Below are 21,902 nucleotides of genomic sequence, written 5' to 3' on the forward strand. Positions count from 1 at the left end.
TACATGTCAAATTTGAGCACTTACAAAAGGACCTGAGAGCCAAAGCATTTCAACATGTAGCAGGATATTTATACTTCCCCCGAAGCTAATGTAAGAATCATTGCATCAGACATTGGCGCCAGTCAGACACGGTAGTAATCTGTGCAGCTCTTGGCGAAGATCCTTGTTCCGCAAGTAGTAGATGACAACATTCAGCCAGCTATTTGACAAAAACAGGGCTTGAGCCAACATGATGATCATGTACTTGTCATAGATTCCCCACTGAGTTTTTGGAGATATCCCATTTATAATCAATGCAGGCGCCCAGGTGATGGTCAGAGTCCCTGTTATGATGATGATGGTGGTGGTTGATTTGGTGCTCACTCTCTGCCCACCTTGACCATTGCCTGCACGGTTTTCAGCAGCAATGCGTCGGGCTTGATTGCGAGCTGCAAGGCTGATGCGTGCATACAGGATAAATATGGTTGCCAGTGAGATAACAAATAATGCAGCAACAAGATATACTCTCCAGTCATCCTTCAAGGCCATACACAGTTGGATGGGATCATCCTGCGAAATGGTAGCACTGTCATTAGTCCCATACATGAGAATAAAGATGATGAATGTTACAGTCCATGTGCTGCATACCATGACCTTTGATCTGAAGACAGTCATCAATGAAGGGTACCGTAGTGGATGGGAAATAGAAATGTAACGATCTATAGTCAGAAGAAGAAGTGACCACATACTGAGGCTATTGAATATGAATGCAACGATATTCTGTATTGCACAGAGAAAATTGCCCAACAACCAACGCACTGCAAACAGTTCCACGAGTCTAGGGATCCAGCATAGGCCACTGCCAAGGTCAGACAGGGTGAGTGAAGCCAGGAAGATTTTGGTGGTCGGCTGGATGCTGTTGACACGCCGTAAGGTGAAAAGCATCAGTGTATTGAGGAGCAAAATCATCAGGATCGTCAGTGTGGTCAAAACTGATGTTAACATCTGAATTGGTGTCAGTGCCAGTTGATGTTTGAGACTCTCATCAGTACATGTAGCATTGGAGGTGACATGTAATCCAGCAGCTTCTGTAGTTTCCATGGTTTCTAGAGAAGACAGAGCAGTAGATTTTGAAGGATTGTAAATACTTCCACAGTGTTCATTCACTGCTACTAGAAAACTACAGGCTTTGTCATCTGCTTCAGTGGCTTGCTCATAAAGTTGTGTTTTTTTATTATTTAGTCTAAAGACTAGCAGTACCTCCTCCTTATGATTAGTTTCAGCTCAAAGCTTGTCTAATGATGAAGATGTCTTGTTCATCATGGGTGCAAAGTCTTGTGATAGCAGTAAGAGCTTGAAATCGGCTAAGAAGCAATGTAATCTGACTGTTGAATACATCAAAAATGCAGTTACCAGTCTTGCAGTGGAAGGAGAGGTCCATAGATGAAATTTGCTGGCTCCACCATACCACCAGAGACTCTGGCCCTGCAGGCTCCGTGGTCTTGGGTTCCCACAAAGAATGATCCTAACTACTACCAGTCATTGTACCTTTCCTATTGACAGCGTCATTGGTCGAGAACAGATGATGCACAGGTAGGCATAGGTACACTTAGCTGAGCTTGTTTGCCGACTGTCAGGTGTGGGATGTGATTTATGAGAAATTGGTTGGAATTTTCAACGTAAACACACTTTGATTGTCATTTCATAATTGCGTGGACAGTTTTAGGGGAAGTGGTCAGTAAAGCAACTTCATTTACATGTACGTGGGTGTTTGAAAGTGGATGACTGGATTGCCCTGTGGCAGGCCATCTCCCTTTGCTTCCTGATATTAGAGATTTTAATGGCCAAAAGTTTATGGAAGAGCAACAGTAAGCCTTCAATCTTGACTGAAGTTGAATACGTTTTCAAACCTAATGTCAATCAGTATCCTGCAGTGAACCATGGTGGCTTTGCTGTTAAATTTTAATATTTATCCAATATTAAAGAATTAGATTTGCCCTAATCCTGTCTACATATCATCACTGAATTTATGTCAAGAAGGCATAAAATTACAGTCAGCCAGCCAGCCTTGAAATGGACAGTGTACTTACATGTACATTGTCAATGCTACACTGTACATGTACTGTACTGGTACATCTACAAACCATGTAAAATCTACTACTGTACCGATCTAGATATATCGTGATGCCATCTGTAAATATCAGTGCCGAGTAAAGTTGGACATTTGTATACACTTAGGTTACATGTACTGGTACACTGTAGGTCATAAATCTGAGTGGTTGTCCAATCATGTGATCGACCACATAAGATCCACATGAGGTTGTCTGTGTCTTCTAAGCAATTGTTGCGTGCATGCTCAAATGTGCACAAAATGTCTCCACACAGGTTGACTGCACATCTGCCATAGAGCAGTACTTGCTTGATAATCAAAAATGCATCCAACAGTGGAATTCTTTTTAATACTGGATCAAAGGTGTGTTATAAAACACAGTGGGCTGGCAGAATTGTGTAACTTGTGCACATCTATCTCCCCTGTTTGCCTTTGGCCCCAGAGAAGGATGATCCTCCTCTGGTCACTCACAGTCCATCACAGTGCATAGACGCGGCCAGTGGCCTCATCATTGCCTGTCCACATGTGTACAATAATGCTGCCGTGTCAGACACCGGGGACTGACTTTGCTCACTTTTTCTCACCCGCTGCTTTTCTTTCTCTCTCCTTGTAGGAGGCAGGCGCAGTCGACCAAGCAGAGATTGACAGTGAACTAGCCAGGAATCAGGAAGAGCTGAATCAATGCCTGAAGGCAGCTAAAACGTACGAGCCTGAGCCCACCACCCTCGGCAAGCAATGGAGCAGCTGTGTGGAGGCACCCGCCCACATAACCTCTTGGGACACAGGTCAGTGGTGTTGCCAGACAAGTTCAATCGTGTCATTGCAGGTAACAGACATGAACATGAAAACAAGTTCAAAAAGTAAAGAAGTTTCGTATTAAAAGTCAAAATACTTTGGTAGCTGTTAGAAATACAGTGAATAAAAGCCAGTCTCCTGACAATGGACAGAGCAAAATCTTCAGAATAAGTCCACTCGTTCTTTTCAGAACTTCCGCAAACCTTCCTCTCAAAACAAGATCTGACCCTCGAGTAAAAGAAGATCTCACCCGGAACCATTGTAAATTGTACATGTACCATATCTTTCTGGTGAAATTGGTTTTGTGTAATAGGTTGAATGGCTCTAGTTAAGAATTGAAACCATGTGTGGGCAAGTGTGACAACAACTGATGGGAGAGTGTTTGTAATCAATGAAACAGGCTTACATGTACATAACCAGGAGCTTCAGTGACAGAAGTTGTCAGAGTCCTGAGGCCAAAGCAACAAAACAGTTCCATCTCATAATGTCAAACAAAATACCGGTAGGGGGGAGGGGTAAATGCGCAGAATCTTTTGTTCTTCACTCTTCATTTTTTTAAGTTGGAAAATGGCCAATTACTTGTTGTTTGTGTGTCCACCCATTGCTAACAGGTAGCATGTAACAATTTAACAAGTATTTTGGACATATTACAACATTTCAGCTCTTCATGATTGCTGGTTTAGTGGTTTAAGAATGGCTGATATTAAAAAAAAAGGAAATGGTTGTTGCTACAGTATAAACCCACAAGACCAAGGCACTTTCTTAAATGGGCCAGGTTTAAGATGTGAATCAGAATTAAAAAGTAGTGAAAAATTACAGTCCGATGCTCATTGCCTGAGTTCTTCATTTTTTGAAAAATTTCTTGAATCAAAAGACTTTGTAGATTGGGTTGAGTAACCAGAAACACAACTACATGTACATGTATTTTTGGTTTGGGCCAACTGCCTAGTGCAAGTTAAAAACAGTCTCAGTATTGGACAGTGTGTCCTCTTCCATTGACCCGTCCTGATGAATCTTTACAGAGCTGCTTTTTGAGACCATTCACAACATGCCTGCACACTCAAACAGCTCGAGTAATCATCACTCTCAAAACCCAGAATGACTTGTGATTCATTCGTTCACAGGTGTTGATATGGAATTGCTACGCTTTGTTGCCGCCAAGTCTGTAGAACTGCCGGAAGATTTTGTAAGTCCTTACCCTAATACAGGTGCAGCTTCTGCCCTCTGGGCAAAGAGGAAAACTGTAAGCCGACTCTTTTGAAAACAATATACACACTTCCTGACTACCGACTAATCTTAGCGACAATAACCAGAGGAGTCCCATTTATATTTCATCACCAGTTTTAGTTCAGCGTATCAAGCATTGACTTACATTTTGCACTGCCAATATGCTCTACTCGGTGCTTGCAATACCTGCATGTACGCCCAAGAGCTACATAGAGTGCACCCAACAAAGAATAGCTGATCAACTGGCCATACATGTATACTTGCACTACAGCAGTTGCACGGCAGAGGTGCCCAACTAAGAGGTTATTTATGCAAATGATAGTAATAAACTAATAATTTTTACAGAACAAATTTTTAAAAATGCTTTTCTGGGCATGATCATGGCCCTAGAAATGATACATTCAAGATTCAGTCCTTTTAACCACTACCAGCCGGGGACTCCGAAATCGGAGCCGTATGGTTTATATGTGTGGCCGGGGTCTCTGAACTCGTACAAAGGAAACAGGGCCCTGTAACAAAAGACCGTACTCCGAACAAAAGACCAGGCTGCTGGGCATGACCGGCATTTTTCACTCTCAAAAGTGGTGATAATCCAGTGTTATTTTGGAACCGTATACCAGGGTTTGGGGTATTTAGAGCAAGCGGATTACCACCGGGGACAAAAGCTCTCCACCACCGCAGCGATGAGCCACACAGCACCGCTGCATGCTAATCTGGCCCCTATTGAAAAGAGGTCAGCAGTGCACTGAGCCAGGTTCGTGAACAAAAGACAGTTGTATAACACCGCACAATCTGGGCTCTGTTTACAAGGCTGCAGGCCTGGCTGAAATTTTCGGGAGTCAATGAAGGTCACCTGTCAACTTAGAGTAGTGCCTGAAGTTTACTCTGTGCGGCTATAATCTACTGTTAAATGGAATGATGAATTGTTGAAGGATTTTGAAAACGGAAAAAATGATAGTCATGCCGGCCCAGCATCCTCAACGTTGAAAAATGCCCCGGTCCGAAGTGGTTAAACTTGTAATGCACGCCCATGTAGCTAAACAAAATTAAAGGGGTCATGATACAGGGGGAGCAGTTGGAGGTCATCACAATCAAGAATTGATATGATCGTTTCTCCTAAGTAAATTCTGTTGGCACTTTAAATTTAGGCGAGCAGAATAAGGTGTGTTAATTTACAGCGTACCACTCAAATCCTTAAAACAAGTTGCCATAGAGAGACAAACTAACTGATTCTTTGCAGTGACCTCAAAAACACCTCAGGCAGCGTGGTAAAAAAAAAACAGAAGTCTTTCTGTCATATTTACTTCAGGCTGTGCAGTCACGGCACAAGAAGATGAAGGTTTAAAGTGTCGAGGGCTGAGGGAGGGAAATAAGAATTAGCCGAAATTTTGCTTGATTTTCAGACCCCTCACAACCATCTTATCAAGACATTCTTGGAGGCACGGCTGAAGAAAATCCAGGAAGGGAATGGCATCGATTGGGCCACAGCTGAAGCTATGGCCATCGGCTCTCTGCTCTATCAGGGTACGTCTGAGAAGGCAACACATAACTGGTATTGCTAGTACCACCTCTCCAGGGAGGGGAGTTGGGCAGGCTGACTTATTGCAAATCTTTAGACAGTCATTTTTTAGGGAAGAAAAAAATATTCCCGACCCCTTTCTCACCCCAAGACCTGAACACGGAACTGCATAGAAATAATTGGAAACAGCTGAAGCCAGGGCATTTGAGTCTCTGCTGTTTCAGGGTGCATTTGGGAACTTAAAATGGCTTGAGATTCTCTCACTGCCAAACAAGTTTTCCATTACCGCCAAAAATAAAGATGTACATTTCTCAAATAAACCTTTTGAGTTGAGCAAACTGAGCACAATTAATAAAAAATCATTTATTTGCAATTTGTTCCGGCATAATTTACTGTATGCTTGGCCTAAATACCATATGCCCAATACCATAGATTTTGCACAAATCACAGAGGCACACAGAACGTATCTTTCATGAAATGTGTCATGTGGTGTGCAAAATACGTTATAAAATGCTTGGTAGGATAAGTGAACCAACACCAGTGCAGTTTTGTGAAATGGGCTACTGATGTTGCTATTTCAAAAAAATTTTTAATCTGATATTTCCACTAATTTCTATTATTTTATCGCATGTTTTAACTTTTGGTAACCAGATATCTCAAACTGGACTGAATTAGGTAATTTTGATATTTGATAATCCCCTATCGTTAATTTTCATACTTAAGAGTCATGCAAAGGAAAATATTTTCTCTGCAGAAACTTTTGGTTGTTACAGGCCATGAGCACTTTGAACTTTTGTGCTGTCACGCATTTTGGATCATCTCAGATAATAGCTTGGTCTGGTTTGGAAATATTGAGTCGCTATTTATGGTTGGAATAAATATTATGCTCTTACCTTGAGTGCAAACTAGGTGTTCTTTTTAAGGGACTAGGCTGAATAAAAATCTGTGACACCATTACAATAGGTTTCAGTGTGCGGCTGAGTGGTCAGGACGTTGGCCGTGGTACCTTCAGTCACCGGCACGCCATGCTCGTAGACCAGACTAGCGACGGTGCCTACATACCCCTCAACCACATCACTCCAGAACAGAAATCTTTCTTTGAGGTGAGTCAGCCCTATCAATGTACGCTGGTGTCTGTGTCTCAGCAGGAATGTCCATTATACCCATGGGAACTTAACGTGGAAGGTTTGCGGTAACACCATGGAAGGTTAACTTCTTTACGAGTTGTGTGGTTTGCAGAAGAATCAGTTGGTTTCACTCCATGTTTTCAAGCAGTGTGTCCTGTTCGTCCCCTGGAGATAGTTCCAAACAAATAGAACGCACTGTTCTCAGAACCACACAACTCACAAAATGTCAACTTTATTATACAAAATGAAAAATAGTTTTCAAAGTGAGACCATACGTGTACATGTATCTAGATAGCAAAATAGGTTCCTTCTTTTTCAGAATGTTCTGTAAATGAAGTGGATTTGGAAGTTGCCATTCTGTGATTAAATGTCACACGTGTATGTGTAATGTCAGCACGACTGAACTTACCATTATGCCATGTTCAATAGTGCAATGTATGCATGCTGGAAGTGTCACACTTTGTATACCGTCATTGCTGATGGCAAAGCATGTGAAAGGCATATGTCGTTTCACCATCGCACATGCTCCTGATCTTTGTCAAATCCATCCCCAATTTCCCAAATACAAGCATGTTTTGTAGAGAAGAAAAGAGCTAAGAGACAACCTTGCATCAAGGCGCTGATGCTGAAGCGCCTTTTGCAAAAGATGTGGTCAGGTATAATAGGAAAACTCTACACCCCTGTGTCCGTGCATTAATGAACAATGCATTACATACTCCTAGTATAACCACAGGTGTAACTGATGTTGATAGAATGTTCCTAACAGTGAAGCCAATCAATGTGCATTCAATAAGGGAATAAATATATGCTTGGCTGGTCTTAAATATGTGTTTAAGACCGGCTCAGGAGAATGGATGCGATTAACGCCTGAGCCGCAATTATCAGTATTCATAAGACCAGCCAAGCACATGTTTATTCCCATTCATAAATACTTTTTATTCAGAGAGTCAAAAGAAGTCAATATATGATGGATTTCCAGTAATTTTGTTCCAGAATGTTACTTTCATTTCTCCAAACACCCCGTTTATTTCATGGTAGATTCCTTTTCAAACCTGTCCAATAGAAGCTCTCCTTAAATGAACTTGGCAAATCGTGTGCAGACAGACTATTGACCAATCAAACTCGATTAAACTCTTGTAACCATGTGCCATCGCATGATGTATGCAGCGGGCATTATCTTTTCTCAGCGGGCATTATCAAATGTTAATACATGGTCACGTGACGTATTTTGACCAATAGGAATAGAAAAACTGTCGTCGGTGAATGAGATTTAATAATGGCCAAGCCAAGGTATTAACTTGTATCACTGTTGCTAGTTCATGTTTCAAGTGTCAGTTACGAGTGGTCTTTGTGAATGTTCATTCATGTTCAGGTGGTCAATAGTCCGCTGTCTGAGGAGGCTACATTAGGCTTTGAATATGGAATGAGCATCGAGAGCCCCAAGAACCTGGTCATCTGGGAGGCCCAGTTTGGCGATTTCTTCAACGGGGCGCAGATCATCATCGACACCTACGTCACAGCAGGAGAAGGTGAGCTCTAGTCTTTTGTTGATAGGTTGAGATGGAGTCAGTATGGTGGTGACTCTGCTACCTCAGACTGAGCTGGTGATCTCGCCTTGGTTCTGAGATATTGCTATGTGGTTGCTGTTTAATTAAATACCGGTAGGTCTCTCTCAAATGACATCATTTCTTACAGATTTCCATGTGAATCAGCATTTTTTACTTAAACTTTTTCGTGACGTGCATTGGCTGCGCTGTACTTCAAAGATATCTGGATCAACACGCACACAAGTACAGAATGTTTGCACACTGCACACACATGCATCTGTTTGCATTGTATACGCAGTTGTAATTTTCCTACGTAGATGGCCTCTGATGAGAGAGATCTACAGTTGCTACTTAAGGACCAATTTCAACCTGATTTTCCCCCCCCCCCCAACTGCCTCCCATGGAGATGTATTGACAAATACGGAATCGTGTTCACTGGGCATTCCCTGTGGCCCCTGATGAGGAGAGCATGGTGTGTCTTTCATGGGGAAACTGTCACTGCGCATGTACATGTAGAAAGTGCCTTTCATTATGGAAGGGGGGGTCATCAGGAATGTGGAGCTATTGCATAACAGCAGCCACAGGATTCATTAATAGATCAGGTGTTAGAAGTGCATGTATTTACATTTTTTTATCTTCCTGGGCATTTTGCACAGAACTTTGAAGGAATTTTCCGCAATTCTCTGGGCTACAGGAAACCAGTTGTGTGCTCTTTGTGTGTTCTAATGGGTATCAAGAGTAGAACCAACTTGTCTTTACTGTCCCTAATCCTGCCGAGTTCTCTACAGCCCCCCCCCCACAGGATTTTGAAGGACCCGGAAAGGTGTGGGGCAATGAAAGTCACCATGGGATTCGGGGAATAATTTCTTTTTTTCAGACACCTTTTTGGTGCAAATTTGTTCTTATCTCAAAATATTAAGAGTATTTGACATCTTTTGGGGGTTAAAGTGCATAGAAGCATGCACTTTTATGAACTATTTGAAACTCAGTGCTTTATTGGGGCAGCTGAGAAATGTTTGCTCCTTGGTTTGGAAATTGGCATAAGCATAAATTGGTGCAAGACACCAGTAAACCTTTTGAATTGGCAAAACAGTACTTAAATATAAAGTTAATTGAACAACAAAAGTGCATCATTTTTCAAGGGTTGTAGAGGACAATTGCACTGCAGACACCCTTCAAATGTTTTACTAGCATTCAATCAAAAGGTATCAGATTAGGCAATGGAGAAACAGACCCAAATACTTTTTCTTCCCTGACTAGTGAAGTGGCGTTTACAGAGCGGCCTGGTCATGCTTCTGCCCCATGGCTTTGACGGAGCTGGGCCCGAGCATTCCTCCAGCCACCTGGAACGCTTCCTTCTCCAGACGGACAGTAAGGAGGATACTGTCGACGGAGATAACGTCAACTTCGCTGTGGTCCATCCCACCACACCAGCCCAGTATTTCCACTTGCTGAGAAGGCAGGTGAGTGTTGAGCGGTATGTTTTTGCAAGGGTGATGAGGAGGCTTTGTTCACAGGGGTTTACCCCCCCCAAAAAAAATTGTCGGAGAGACAAACTGTAAAAAGTTTAATTGCCAGATGGTCAGATGTAATTCCAGTAACAAGAGGCAGTCAACCGTTCAACATCTCTGCTCTATAGAGTGTGGACCTGCAGCACAAATATCTCAAATACACAATCTGCTTTCCATATTCACAAGGACAGATGCTGGATTAAATCACTATATGCACCATGTGTCACCTCCGATGAACATACTGTATGGGTGCTAATCCCCCATTTGTTTTGTATGCACCTGCAAAGCCCGAGAAGTCCGGGAATCAAACCATGTGTTGAACTTCAACTTGAGGGCTGCACATCCTGTTGCAGCAATATCACCGTGTGACAGCACCGCCGTGGTGTTACAAAATGTGTAAGACATTGGAAGAAATACTGCACAACTATTGTTCAAATTGCTGTAATGCACAGTAGTAGGCACCAGTTACTTTTTGCTTGATTCAATCATGAGTGGTAATGTGTCTTGCTTATGGACATACAGTATGCATTGTACAACAGAGTTCCAAAAGGCTTGGCATAAACTTACAATCAGCAGCAAGATACCAATAACCTTATCCTGGATAAAATGCACCAGGCACTACCTTTTTTGGAACCTTGTCACTTTAAAAGCAAATACCCTCCTGATTCCCCCCAGATGGTGAGAAATTTCCGCAAACCATTGGTCGTCGCTTCACCTAAAATTCTACTGCGCCTGCCAGAAGCCACCTCATCCCTTGCTGAGATGGCTCCAGGAACCAGTTTTGTGCCCGTCATCGGAGATGGAACCACAAACCCTAAACAGTAGGTCTAGTTTACGTTTTTCCCTCCTGAGTTTGGCGTATGGAGATGCCCCAGCCACGATGACATCATTGTGGCAATGTTTTACATGTTTAATGTGACTGGTTGTTCTGCCATTTCTGGGCAACCCTTTGTACACATAAAGTTTTCTTCGTACGGGCTGGTGCCAAATGTCTTCCTGGCCATCTTTGGCTAGAGGGGTAAAGGTTTTGCTTTAAATTTTTGGAAGGAAATCTGGCCCCAGGTCGAGGGGACAAAAGTTAGCTATTCTGCACTTTTTGTTAACTTGGCTTCCTATTGCAGCAATGTTGTCTTGGTTCACCGGCAGTGTACCCTAAAATACATACTTGTATACCCGTTGTTCTGTTTGTTCTGCAGAGTGGAAAGGGTCATCTTTTGCAGTGGTAAGCACTACTACGCCCTGCACAAACAGCGCGATCAACGCCAGGCCACGCACGACACGGCCATCGTGCGAGTGGAGTCCCTGTGTCCATTCCCAGCAGAGGAGATTCATCAACAGCTGGACAAGTACCCAAATGCTAAAGGTTTGCTTATTTCCCTCATTTCCACTTAGCAAATAAACCTTGGATGAGTTGTTTGATTTTCTGACCAGTCGTTGGAAAGATGCTTTTGCAGTTACTTAGCTGGGGCTGCCTGGTACTGCAATTACATCCTCTAGACATGTCTATTCATCACGTGTGAAGGCTGCAGTTGTGAACAATGCTTGAATCCTTCACGCTCGAGCATGGGTGAAACAAGTTTTCAGAATCACCACCATTGTACTGATTTGGACATGGACACCTGGAATGGCTGACCCCTGTGCACCGCTGGAATGACTCGGTCTGCTTTTTGCCACCTGTGTATTTCTATCAATTTAGGGTGGAAAAAGGAAAAAAAAAGTGACATTAGAACCAGTAATCTCTGTAATGTCAAGTTGTGGGTGCCAGAGATGGCCCAACTTGTTGACTGGACCTAGGGGGTAAATTCTGCTGTTAACCACTTCGTGTCGGGGAATTTTTCAATGTTGATGATGCTGGGCCGGCATGACTATCATTTTTTCCGTTTTCAAAATCCTTCAAAAATTCATCATTTCATTTAACGGTCGTTTATAGCCACACAAAGTAATCTTTAGGCACTTTCTAAGTTGACAGGTGACTTTCACTGACGCCTGAGTACTTCAGCCAGGCCTGCAGCTTTATAAAAAGAGCCCAGAGCGTGCAGTGTTATATAACTTTCTTTTGTTCACGAACCTGGCTCAGTGCACTGCCGACCTCCCTTCAATAGGGGCCAGATTAGCATGCAGCGGTGCTGTGTGGCTCAATCGCTGCGGTGGTGGAGAGCTTTTGTCCCCAGTAGTAATCCCCTCGCTCTCAATGCCCCCAAAACCTGGAATACGGTTTCAAAACAAGGCTGGATTATCACCACTTTTGAGAGTGAAAAATGTCGGTAATTCCCAGCAGCCTGGTCTTTTGTTCGGAGTACGGTCTTTTGTTTTAGGGCCCTGTTTCCTTTGTCCGAGTTCGGAGACCCCTGCCCCGCATATAAACCATACATCTCCGATTCCGGAGTCCCCAGCAGGAAGTGGTTAAGCTTATCCCTTTCCTCCTGTCCCCCACCTTAGAATTTATCTGGAGTCAGGAGGAACATCGCAACATGGGAGCTTGGACCTTTGTGGCACCCCGCTTTGAAAATCTGGCAGGATGCAAGGTGAAATATGTGTGATTGCAGTAACATTTGATGACTAACAAAGCAGTGACGCTAGGTAGCACAGGTGTATGTACTTAACTGCCATGCCACTCTTGTGATCAATGTTTCACACAGCAGGAACATACATGTAGTAAACTGTTCCCCTGGTTAGGCAGGGAATAATATAATTGCGTGTTTTGACTTGTGCATGGATCTTTGCTTGCACACCTGGTAAACAGCAGAAATGTACGGTAGCAACTGGTACGTGATGATGCAGGGACCAGTGAGAATTCACTTGACCATGAATATGTATGAGGTGTGCTAATTACTGCATTTGGTCTCAAACCCAATATTCTGGTATATATTGTCAGCCCGTCATTTCTGGGGCACTATGGCATCCTGGTTTGAAAGCTTGTCAGTCTGACCAATCTATGCCATTCTTGATCCTATCCAGTTACGCTATGCTGGCCGCAGGGTTCTAGGCTGCCCTGCTGTGGGTGTGGCCACTTTGCATCAGGAGGAAGTGAAGCAGATCATGGAGGATACCTTCAGGTAATGTGCTACAGCAGTCATGCTGGAACCAAGCATGCAAGAGAGGATCAACCTGACGGCAATTGCTCTTGGCCCTGCCACATCTGGGGTTTTTAGCTGAAATTCATATGAAATCAAGGAAACGATTCATTTTTTAGTGTATTGTAAGAAAACTGAAATGGTTTTTAACCTGAGAGGATTTAATTTGTGACCCCCTCGGTCAAAATGAGCCTTTTTTCAGTCATTTTATTGAGGTCTCATTAGAAAAGCCAAGCTTAGCTCTGTTTAGATGTATCACTGTTTTGATTGTTTGGCATCCAGATGAAGATGGACAAGTGTGGGTGAAAATGTTGTCTGCCACAGCCTTTTAAAGGCCTCATTGATTAGCTTTTAAGTTGATAGCGTCTCTTGCCACCTGCAACCCAATTTTACTGAGCAGGTCACAGTTGAAGTAATGCCAATTTGTAGTGCACCAATCAAATCTGCAAAATCTTAAAATACTATAAAAATATTATTGTTTACGCTGTGAAGTATTTTGGGGGATCTTTTACTTTATGGACTTGAAGCTTTGTGTTGAGTAGTTATAGAATGCTTCGGGTGGCCGAGTTTGTCCATTGGCCGACTCACGTATTCAGGCATGATTTTTTTTTTAAAAAGGGCAGCTCCGAATACCAGTGAAAGGCTAAGACTACCCCAACATCCCCTAACAACCATCAGCTCAACAAACAAAATGACAAAAGTCTCCCTTAAAAATGGTGTGTGAAGTTGCACTATGCATTTTTTACATGTAATGGATTTTCATTGCCAACAGTCTTGGGAAAATATTTCGCCGAGTATTTTTTGCTCTCAATACAGGAAATGAATGAGTTAAAAACAAAAAAAACAGGAATCTGATCGAGATCCAGATTTGTGTAAACCAAGCAGGCCCCCATTTCCGTAAATCCTCTCGTGTTTGCTTTTGACTTCTGTAGTGCATTATATGACAAGTGTAATCATACATCAGTGGTGGCGTTTAAAAGATTGTTTAAAGGTTTCCATTTCTTTGGGCTTGAATGATGCTTTTGAGGGTTTTAATTTTGAAACTTTTGGTCAGATGTATTTGTTCATGAAAGGAATTGGGTTAGTTCAGAATTATTTGTTCAATTTTATATTATTGAAAGGAATTAACTACATGCTTGGCCAGTCATAAACATTGGTTATGAACGCTGCTAATGGTCTAAGCCACAGGCTAAACTGTCCTTAAGTATGTGTGTTTATGAGACAAATATATAGCATGAACCACTTTGCACCTGTGGCATTTATCAATGTTGATGATGCTGGGATGGGATAATTATCATTTTTTTCTGTTTTCAAAATTCTTTAAAAATTTGTTCATTTGTTCATTTACTGGATACTTACACCCACACAAAGGACTGTCTGATTTCTACTCTCATCTGGCAGCCAACATCTATTGATGCTGGAGTATTTCAGCCAGGCCTGCTGCCTTGTAAAAAGAGCCCAGATTTTGCAGCGTTAGGTAATTTTCTTTTGTTCACGAAACTGGCACAGTACGCTGCTGACCTCTTTTCAATAGGGGCCAGATTAGCATGCAGCAGTACTGAGTGGCTCATCATCAGCACTTTTGTCCCCGGTGGTAATCCGCTCGGAATGAATGCCCCAAACAGTGGTAAACTGTTTGAATAAAATGCTGGATTTTCTCCACTATTGACAGTGACAAAATGTTGGTAATTCCCAGGAGCCTGGTCTTTTGTTACAAGGCCCAGTTCCCTTGGTCTGATTTCAGAGATCCGGGCTATGCATATAAAGAATATGTGCCCGAAACCGGGCTCCCGGGCGGCAAGTGGTCAACATGAAGCTACAGTCAAGTAAAAGTGGCTAGTTTCCCTGCCACTGGGGGATGACCAGTGATCGCATTACCATCGTCACCAGATTTCACGTACATGTAACAGCACATACATGTATGTTTATCAGTTCTGAAGACAGTGTTTTGGTCCAAAACCAAGATCGAGACCAGAATTTCCACGACTCAGACCGGTAAAATGTGGTCTCGAGACCGGTCACAAGACTTACATCACTGTCTGAAGATGGAAGCTGGTTTCTTGTCCAGTGGCACATCCAGGGCTCAATTTTGTGCCAACAGACCCTTCTACATGTATATGTATTTCACTGTAGCACATGCATGCTTGACCCCAGAAGAAAAAGTTGCACGGAGTTGTTTGATTCAAGATGGGTCCTTAGTCTGAACAGGGGCACGTTTCCCGAAGTTTTTACTAGGGGTTACTGAGAAGGATTCCACTCAAGACCTTGTCCAGAGCCTCAAAATGAGGCCAAGGAAGCCTAAATTATCATGTACCTTAAAGAAAGTCTATTAAAGTTTAGGCAACATTTCAAGGAAAAGGATTTAATTTAGATGCTGTCTACACAGTGATACACGTGGTTTTTGTGTATAAAATAACCACATTGTTACTATCATGCTGCAAATAATTTCTGCTAGCTTTGGAGCTGCACCTTGCCTTATATGCAAGTCCAGAAATTTCCAAGGAGACGACTATATAATTTTTAACCACTTGCTGCTATTAAAAATGCAGTGCACACATACGGGAGATTTTCAAGATTTTTAGCTTTCAAAATTCTTCAAAAATTCATCATTTCATTTTAATGGACATTTACACCCACACGAATGACTGTTCGGTGGCTACTCTAAGCTGACAGGCAGCCTTCACTGACTCCCGAGTATTTCAGCCAGGCCCGCCGCCCTGTAAAGAGAGCCCAGAATTGTGAGGTATTGTGTAATTTCCTTTGTCCCCATTAAATGCGAGTGGTGTCTTTTCAGATGCAGCTGGATAAGCATGCAGCGGTGCTGTGTCGCTCATCAATGGGGGCCCTGGAGCACTTTTGTCCGTGGTGCTAATCTGTGGGCGCGCTATGCCCCAAAACAGTGGTATACTGTTTAAAAACAGCGACGGATTACCTTCAAAAAATGATGGCAATTCCCAGCAGAAGGTCTTTTGTTCGAAGTACGGTCTTTTATTACATGGACCAGCTCTTTTGTCCCATTTCGGGCACCCCGGCTCTGCATATAAAACCCATGGTGCTCAAAACGGGGTTCCCCAGCAGCAAATGGTTAAATTCTGCTGTGGTTACATAAAAATACGTCAACCTAAGGGCTCAGAACAAGCTCAGGAATTTGTACCAGCGCATGGCTAAGCATGGGGGAGCACCAGAAACTTTATTTGCAATTAACTCTTAAGTTTGTAAAGCTTGCCCCTCAACTGGCCAATTAAACCAAATTTATCCTGGATGAAGCAGTAAGGGGTCCACCTTCTGAAATACAACTGAATAAATTTCATGGTAGATTAAAAACAAAAATTGTATTACAAAAATGAACAGTTATGTCCTCATTGAACTCTCCATTGTAAGGACGGTCAGTTTTCATGCAATATGTGCTCTGTATATATATACATGTATAAATCTATTTTGTTTTTCATCTTTATTAGACTCTAGTATGTGCATTACAAACATGGTGCGTTGAGTGGCTATTAAAATTCTTCAAATATCTGGACACTGACTTGATACAAGAGTGCATCTTTTTTTTCCCGTGTCTTCATTTGGGTACTAAGCAGCACTGACTGTCGTCTCTGAAGAGGAACAGAGCATGAACCTTGTGCTGGATTCTGTTCACTTTCAGTGCCAATGGGTTCTGGAACGATGTCACTCTGACCATGAGTCATCACCTCTGACCTTTGACACTCTCCTGGCTTCCATTAGTGTCTCCAGATGTGTGGATCTGGGAGGAAGGAATATTGTAAAGAATTTTAAGGTTTCAGTAAAAAAAGGAATTTAAAAAAACTGCACACCGTAAAGCAGCTGGCTCAGTGCTAGTGATGCGGCCATTACACGTGATGGTTATAAACTTTGCTGCAGGGGCGAAGTACGCCCTCACTAGCAAAGAAGAGACGGACTGTTCCGTCATTCTATCTGGACACTGAGCAGAGACGTTACATTCTAATGTACCGTCACGTGTCCCATGCCAAACGGATGTAAGACTGTGCATGTACTCGGTGGATTCTCACCAAAGGATCATAATTGCCATGTGCAAACATGCCACCTCTTGCTCTTACACTGTTGTGAAATCAAACCCGATCAGAGAGTCCAAAGGACCACCTTAACTTAGTCTTTCATCCCCCAAAAACGCTTCCCCCCCCCTTCAATCCTGAAGACACAAACTCCAGAACTGAACACTTAGTAATTCTGCAGTAAATTCTTATCAATTTGGAACTGAAACAAGCTAGCCATGATTACAAAGGCCACTAGGCCTACTATAAGCGGGGTTTGGTTTTTTTATAATTCTGTTGACTTGAATATCCCACAGGTACAACACAAGCACATTTTAGAAAACTTTCAAATATGTCCTGCCTTTCAGGTCTGAAACTTTTGGTTAAAATCTCCATCTGCTGAACACCATTACATTTTGCTGATATGCACACAAAAAAACATGGGGCCTAATGTATGCATCCCCCCTTTCCCATGAAAGCCACGACAGCGGACAGTGCTACTCACAGCTTCGGCAATCTCTGGCCACATCATTGTCTTGACAACAGCATCATTGATGGAAGGAGTCATCTCCAAGTTCCAGTATGTGAACTTGTCAAACTGATGGGTAGCTTGTAATGTTCTGTCCTGAAGAGGAGAGAACAAAACGTTTGACAAACTAAATTATGAGTAAGTTATTCAGGAGTATGTATATATGTACATATACGTATGTCTGGTGTTAAGGGCTTGAATTACTGGTACAACAGTTCAGTTTAATATGAAACCATGAAACGTTTCTTCTCTTAATGTACATTTTAGACAAAGGTGTGTCGCAAACCACATATAGACCAGCACAATTCGGTCACTCATGCGCTTCTATGCACTCCCATGCACCCCAAGGGCTTGTGAGAGACCAGAAGGGGGTCCTACATGTAGCTCCCTTGGCCTTTGACCTCAGAAAACAGAACCTTCTTCCAGTCGCTCAGTCTCTCTGGGCACGTAGACATACACTAATGACCTCATATGAAGTCCATGTGTATTAGAGTCCCTCAGTGTGTTCCCTTGCATGTAATCACAGCAAATTGCTCTCAGGTGCCAGAATATCAGACAATGTGATCGATGGAAATAGCAGACTTTAAATGACGCAGCTCAAGACAGTGTTCCATTACTTTCATTCAGTAAGAAACCATTACATGTACATTAGACAGCTTATTATTTTCCCTAGCCATATCTGCAACTTACTTCTTCTTCCATAAATGGTCTCTGGTTCTCTTTCAGGACAAGACCTTGAAGGAAAAAGACCAAGAAGAAAGTAATAAAAGTCTTAGACAAGAGTACACCTGGTGCATTATCAGAGTTCAAAGGGCAAATAAAAAACACGTTTAAAAGTTATGCATTCGTAGTTGGGCACTTTTCGCTTCACATTTTGTTGCTGTTTGCCGGAGCTGAAATGGAAACTACAGTAGGTCAGCAGAGTTGCACCATATACCCAACATGGAAGTGCCAGCAGTCTGCTATGTGGACTGAACCGTTTTCCATTGGGGGCAGTGCACACATGATCTGGCAAGGGCAGGGCTGAAAGGTTAACACATCAAGCACACCTCAATCCACCTCCAGCTAATGTGTTCTCAACACAAGATTCCCCTATTTGTTGCGTACACAAAAAATTTTGAACTCCATACACGTACGGCAGGTGGGCTCTGGCTGGTGAGATGTACATGTGTGACGCTGTGGTAAGAACTATTGTTCACGTACCATTCAAATGACTCTTGTAAATCAGGCTGTATCAAAGTTACCTGCTTTACACTTGCCTTTGTGAAAGTCAAATTGTTTGGGCCAAAAACAATATCCTGCCCGCAAGTGGTTGAATTTCAAACACACAATTCTCTGCCTCTACAACTCTACATACGTGTAACAATTATGAGTTACATTACCTGTGAATCCTGTTGGAACATTCAACACCTGTCCACACAGTGTCCGCCCTCGAAATGTCGCCGACAAATCTGTATTAATTGAAAAAACAATTTCAGCCTAATTAAGAGCATCTGTAAAGCCCACTTCGTTTCAATATTAAAAATCTTGCTACTCTTGGTAAAGTTCCTTAAGTCTTTCATAGAAAAAGGTTTAAACGCACTATAAAGAGTTACGATCTGATCATGACCCTCCTTTTCTTTGGTCCTAAAAAATAGTAGCCCACGGGCACCATGTCAACAATTTTTATCAAACTTGACTTCATGTCTTACTTACTGACCCCACGTCCACGGTTGCAATGAGTCATCACTGATTGAGAACAATGAGATCAGATTCAATGTAATCTCCAGGAGGGAATCGGGGTTTGGGTATTTCATTTCAATTTGAGAAGAGTGTACTGGTAGTGTGATGCATTCACTTCCATACTTTAGTTTGCAAGCGAAGAATTCCACTGACAAGACTTTCAACAACAGTCAAAGCCATTTTCAACCCGGAAAACTACATTGCCCTGGTTGGAATGGACGCAGCAGGGTCACTAAATTGAAGTATACAGAAACTCTTTGAAAGTAAATTTAGACCGGGGCATGGGCTTGATGTGTATTATTTCGACTGACTGAAATACATGTAGTTGCAATGAAAACAACAGATATAAATGACCATTTTCCATCAAATAATTATATTGCTATCGCCTACTTTTCAGGGCTTGTTTGACCCCAAAAAGCCCCATGCCACAGGTTATCCTTGTGGGAGAGTGTTTTGAATGTATACATTAATGTACAATGGCATGTACAATGTAAATAAGGTACAGGTGAATGAATACATGCATGTGCAAGGTGGCACAATTTGTTTTGTGGGTTTTTTTGTCCCTGTTACACTCCATTTCTAGGGGTGTGCACCCTGAATGTCAAACGGTTACTTTTCAACATTTGAATATCACAAGGTTACATGTTCAACATTTGCAAGTGGCATCCGTATATGAAACTCTTTCCAAGCATTTCCTGGGCATGTTGGAAAATAGGCTTTATGGAGGTTTGTGCACAGCTTTTCAAGTGATATGTAGGCATAGATGTACATGCAGACATGGTAGACCCATAAACAGGGCCCGACGTATACTCCTCCGTCATATACCAGTAACAGTATATGATGGAGGAGTATACGGCACCCCCCCCCCAGTTTTTTGTCACTTTAATCTTGCAAAACTGGGAAGTCCCCATAAAAACAAAGACAACAGCGTGGGGCTTTTTTTCACACACTCGACTTAAGTTCAAGTTACGGTCACGGTAGGCCCTGCTGTTATTTGCGTACTAGTAGGCCCAGGCCCTAGTATGTAGGGGATCAGGTCAACTCGGACCCAAACCAACTCGGACCCATTCCAACTCGGACCCATGCCAACTCGGACCCACAACCAACTCGGACCCACGTCAACTCGGACCCACGCCATTTCGGACCCACCTCGAGTCAACTCGGACCCACTGAGTCTTACGGTTGCATTACACCAAATACGCGCCCGTAGACCGAAATAGCGCCGACTTTTGAACCTCGGGAAGAGGTTGGCCTTCATTTTTTCTCGCTGGAAATTCAAGATAATTTTTTTTCCACTTGAAATTCAAGATTATGGCCAGATTGATCACTTTTCGTTTCAATTTTATGAACTTTTTTATTCGCCTTTTCCAAAGATACCCCCTAATCAGTAGTAGTAAAACTATGCGTTCAGCTCTGAATGTAGCCGCCTGCCTCTATCCAAAATAGGTCCGCATTGTGGAGCGTTTTGTGAAAGAAATACTCTGAACCGGAAACTATTAATCCCAAATTCGGGATTTATATAAATAATTCTATGATCCCTCGTGATTATGGCACTATTAAAGGTCAATGTTCGTGACATTGGTGTATATCTGCAGTATCTGTTGTATGTATGCAGTATCTCTTATGTACATCAGAAGGCCTATCTGTGGCTTTTTATTGCAACAAAAACTTTGGGGGCTGTTTGGTGAAAGTTCATTCGATTTCTGTTGGTGATCTAGAGTGCCAAAAAAAAAAAACTTCGGAGAAAGGGCGTCAATGATTTGTACTGTCAATCACACTCCAAAAGCTGCTCCCGTTGGTTGTCCCAAGCTCCCACTCCCCGATCATAGGGTTTCAAGAATGGAAGGTGACAAAATCAGTCTTTGTGGTTAATCATGGCGGTACCTCGGAAGCTAATAACCGATTAAGATTCCAGATTACAAGCGGCAAATAAGACATCAAAGGAAATGTGCCTCCATAAAAATACGACGCTTGTCGGTTACTTATCACTTGTTCCAAGACATCACTGATATCAAATCTAGTCCTGTACGGTTTTTAACCACCATGCCTGTTCAAACTCGAAAACGGAGAAATTCTGGGAATCCTGTGCCACTGTTTCCCCGCATAATGTGTAGAGAGGACGTTAAATCTCGGCAGCATGCAGTGCAAAAGTGTCATTTACCAAATGCTTAAATGTAAAAGTGGACAAAATAAAAATTTTCAACAAGTTAATCACGCTCCTTGGGTTGGGTCCGAGTTGACTCATGGTGGGTCCTAGTTGGTCGTGGGTCCGAGTTAGTATTGGGTCCGAGTTGGTTGTGGGTCCGAGATGGTCGTGGGTCCGGGTTAGTATTGGGTCCGAGATGGCGTGGGTCCGAGTTGGTCCTGGGTCCGAGTTGGCATGGGTCCGAGTTGGTATGGGTCCGAGTTGGTTTGGGTCCGAGTTGACTCGAAACCGTATGTAGGCCTACTCGGTGACTTGCCATTTTCGTTTCCTTTTTTGCGGATTACACTGTTGAAGAACTCAGTCACTTTAGCACCCCCTGTGTGTTCTACGTTACAACCTAAAAGATGCACATCTGCAGGTGATGAATCGGCCACAGATTTCTTGCTTAAGAAAAGTGACATCTTTCCACACGTTCCGCTCAGATCGACAAATGCATGACATGTAAATTTCCCGCGGCCGCAAGCGCGAAACTGTGGCACCAAACTGAGCGAGTCCCAGACCCAATATCGTAAAAAGATTGTTTCGGTTGCTTTAAGTACC

The 21,902-nt window shown here is 42.7% G+C and overlaps 2 protein-coding genes and 1 pseudogene across 6 annotated transcripts in view; 1 reads left to right on the forward strand and 2 right to left on the reverse strand.

The window, feature by feature from the left end:
• dhtkd1 (dehydrogenase E1 and transketolase domain containing 1) overlaps window positions 1-16,412 on the forward strand; it is a 47,263-nt gene extending 30,851 nt beyond the window's left edge. For all 5 annotated transcript variants that reach the window (XM_087134081.1, XM_087134076.1, XM_022235283.2 and 2 more), the window contains 10 exons: window positions 2,703-2,874; window positions 4,009-4,070; window positions 5,515-5,635; window positions 6,594-6,733; window positions 8,130-8,286; window positions 9,565-9,767; window positions 10,491-10,636; window positions 11,012-11,178; window positions 12,255-12,340; window positions 12,774-16,412. In XM_087134081.1, the coding sequence (XP_086990207.1) occupies window positions 2,703-2,874; window positions 4,009-4,070; window positions 5,515-5,635; window positions 6,594-6,733; window positions 8,130-8,286; window positions 9,565-9,767; window positions 10,491-10,636; window positions 11,012-11,178; window positions 12,255-12,340; window positions 12,774-12,875 (1,356 nt within the window). In that variant the 3' untranslated portion in view covers window positions 12,876-16,412. The remainder of the gene's footprint in view (window positions 1-2,702; window positions 2,875-4,008; window positions 4,071-5,514; window positions 5,636-6,593; window positions 6,734-8,129; window positions 8,287-9,564; window positions 9,768-10,490; window positions 10,637-11,011; window positions 11,179-12,254; window positions 12,341-12,773) is intronic.
• Window positions 86-1,080, reverse strand: LOC110979469 (beta-1 adrenergic receptor-like; annotated as a pseudogene).
• Window positions 15,857-21,837, reverse strand: LOC110979494 (ribonuclease H2 subunit C-like). Its single transcript, XM_022235338.2, has 5 exons — window positions 21,619-21,837; window positions 18,817-18,885; window positions 18,125-18,168; window positions 17,411-17,530; window positions 15,857-16,637 (listed from the first exon to the last, which is right to left on the reverse strand). Exons 1-5 carry the CDS (start codon window positions 21,761-21,763, stop codon window positions 16,581-16,583), a joined length of 435 nt encoding a protein of 144 aa, XP_022091030.2. The 5' UTR covers window positions 21,764-21,837; the 3' UTR covers window positions 15,857-16,580.
• Window positions 21,838-21,902: the final 65 nt, after the last annotated feature.

The sequence above is a fragment of the Acanthaster planci genome, linkage group LG01 (genome assembly GCF_054643075.1).
Source record: "Acanthaster planci isolate LZ-2023a linkage group LG01, COTS_SCS, whole genome shotgun sequence".
Lineage (NCBI taxonomy): Eukaryota > Metazoa > Echinodermata > Asteroidea > Valvatida > Acanthasteridae > Acanthaster > Acanthaster planci.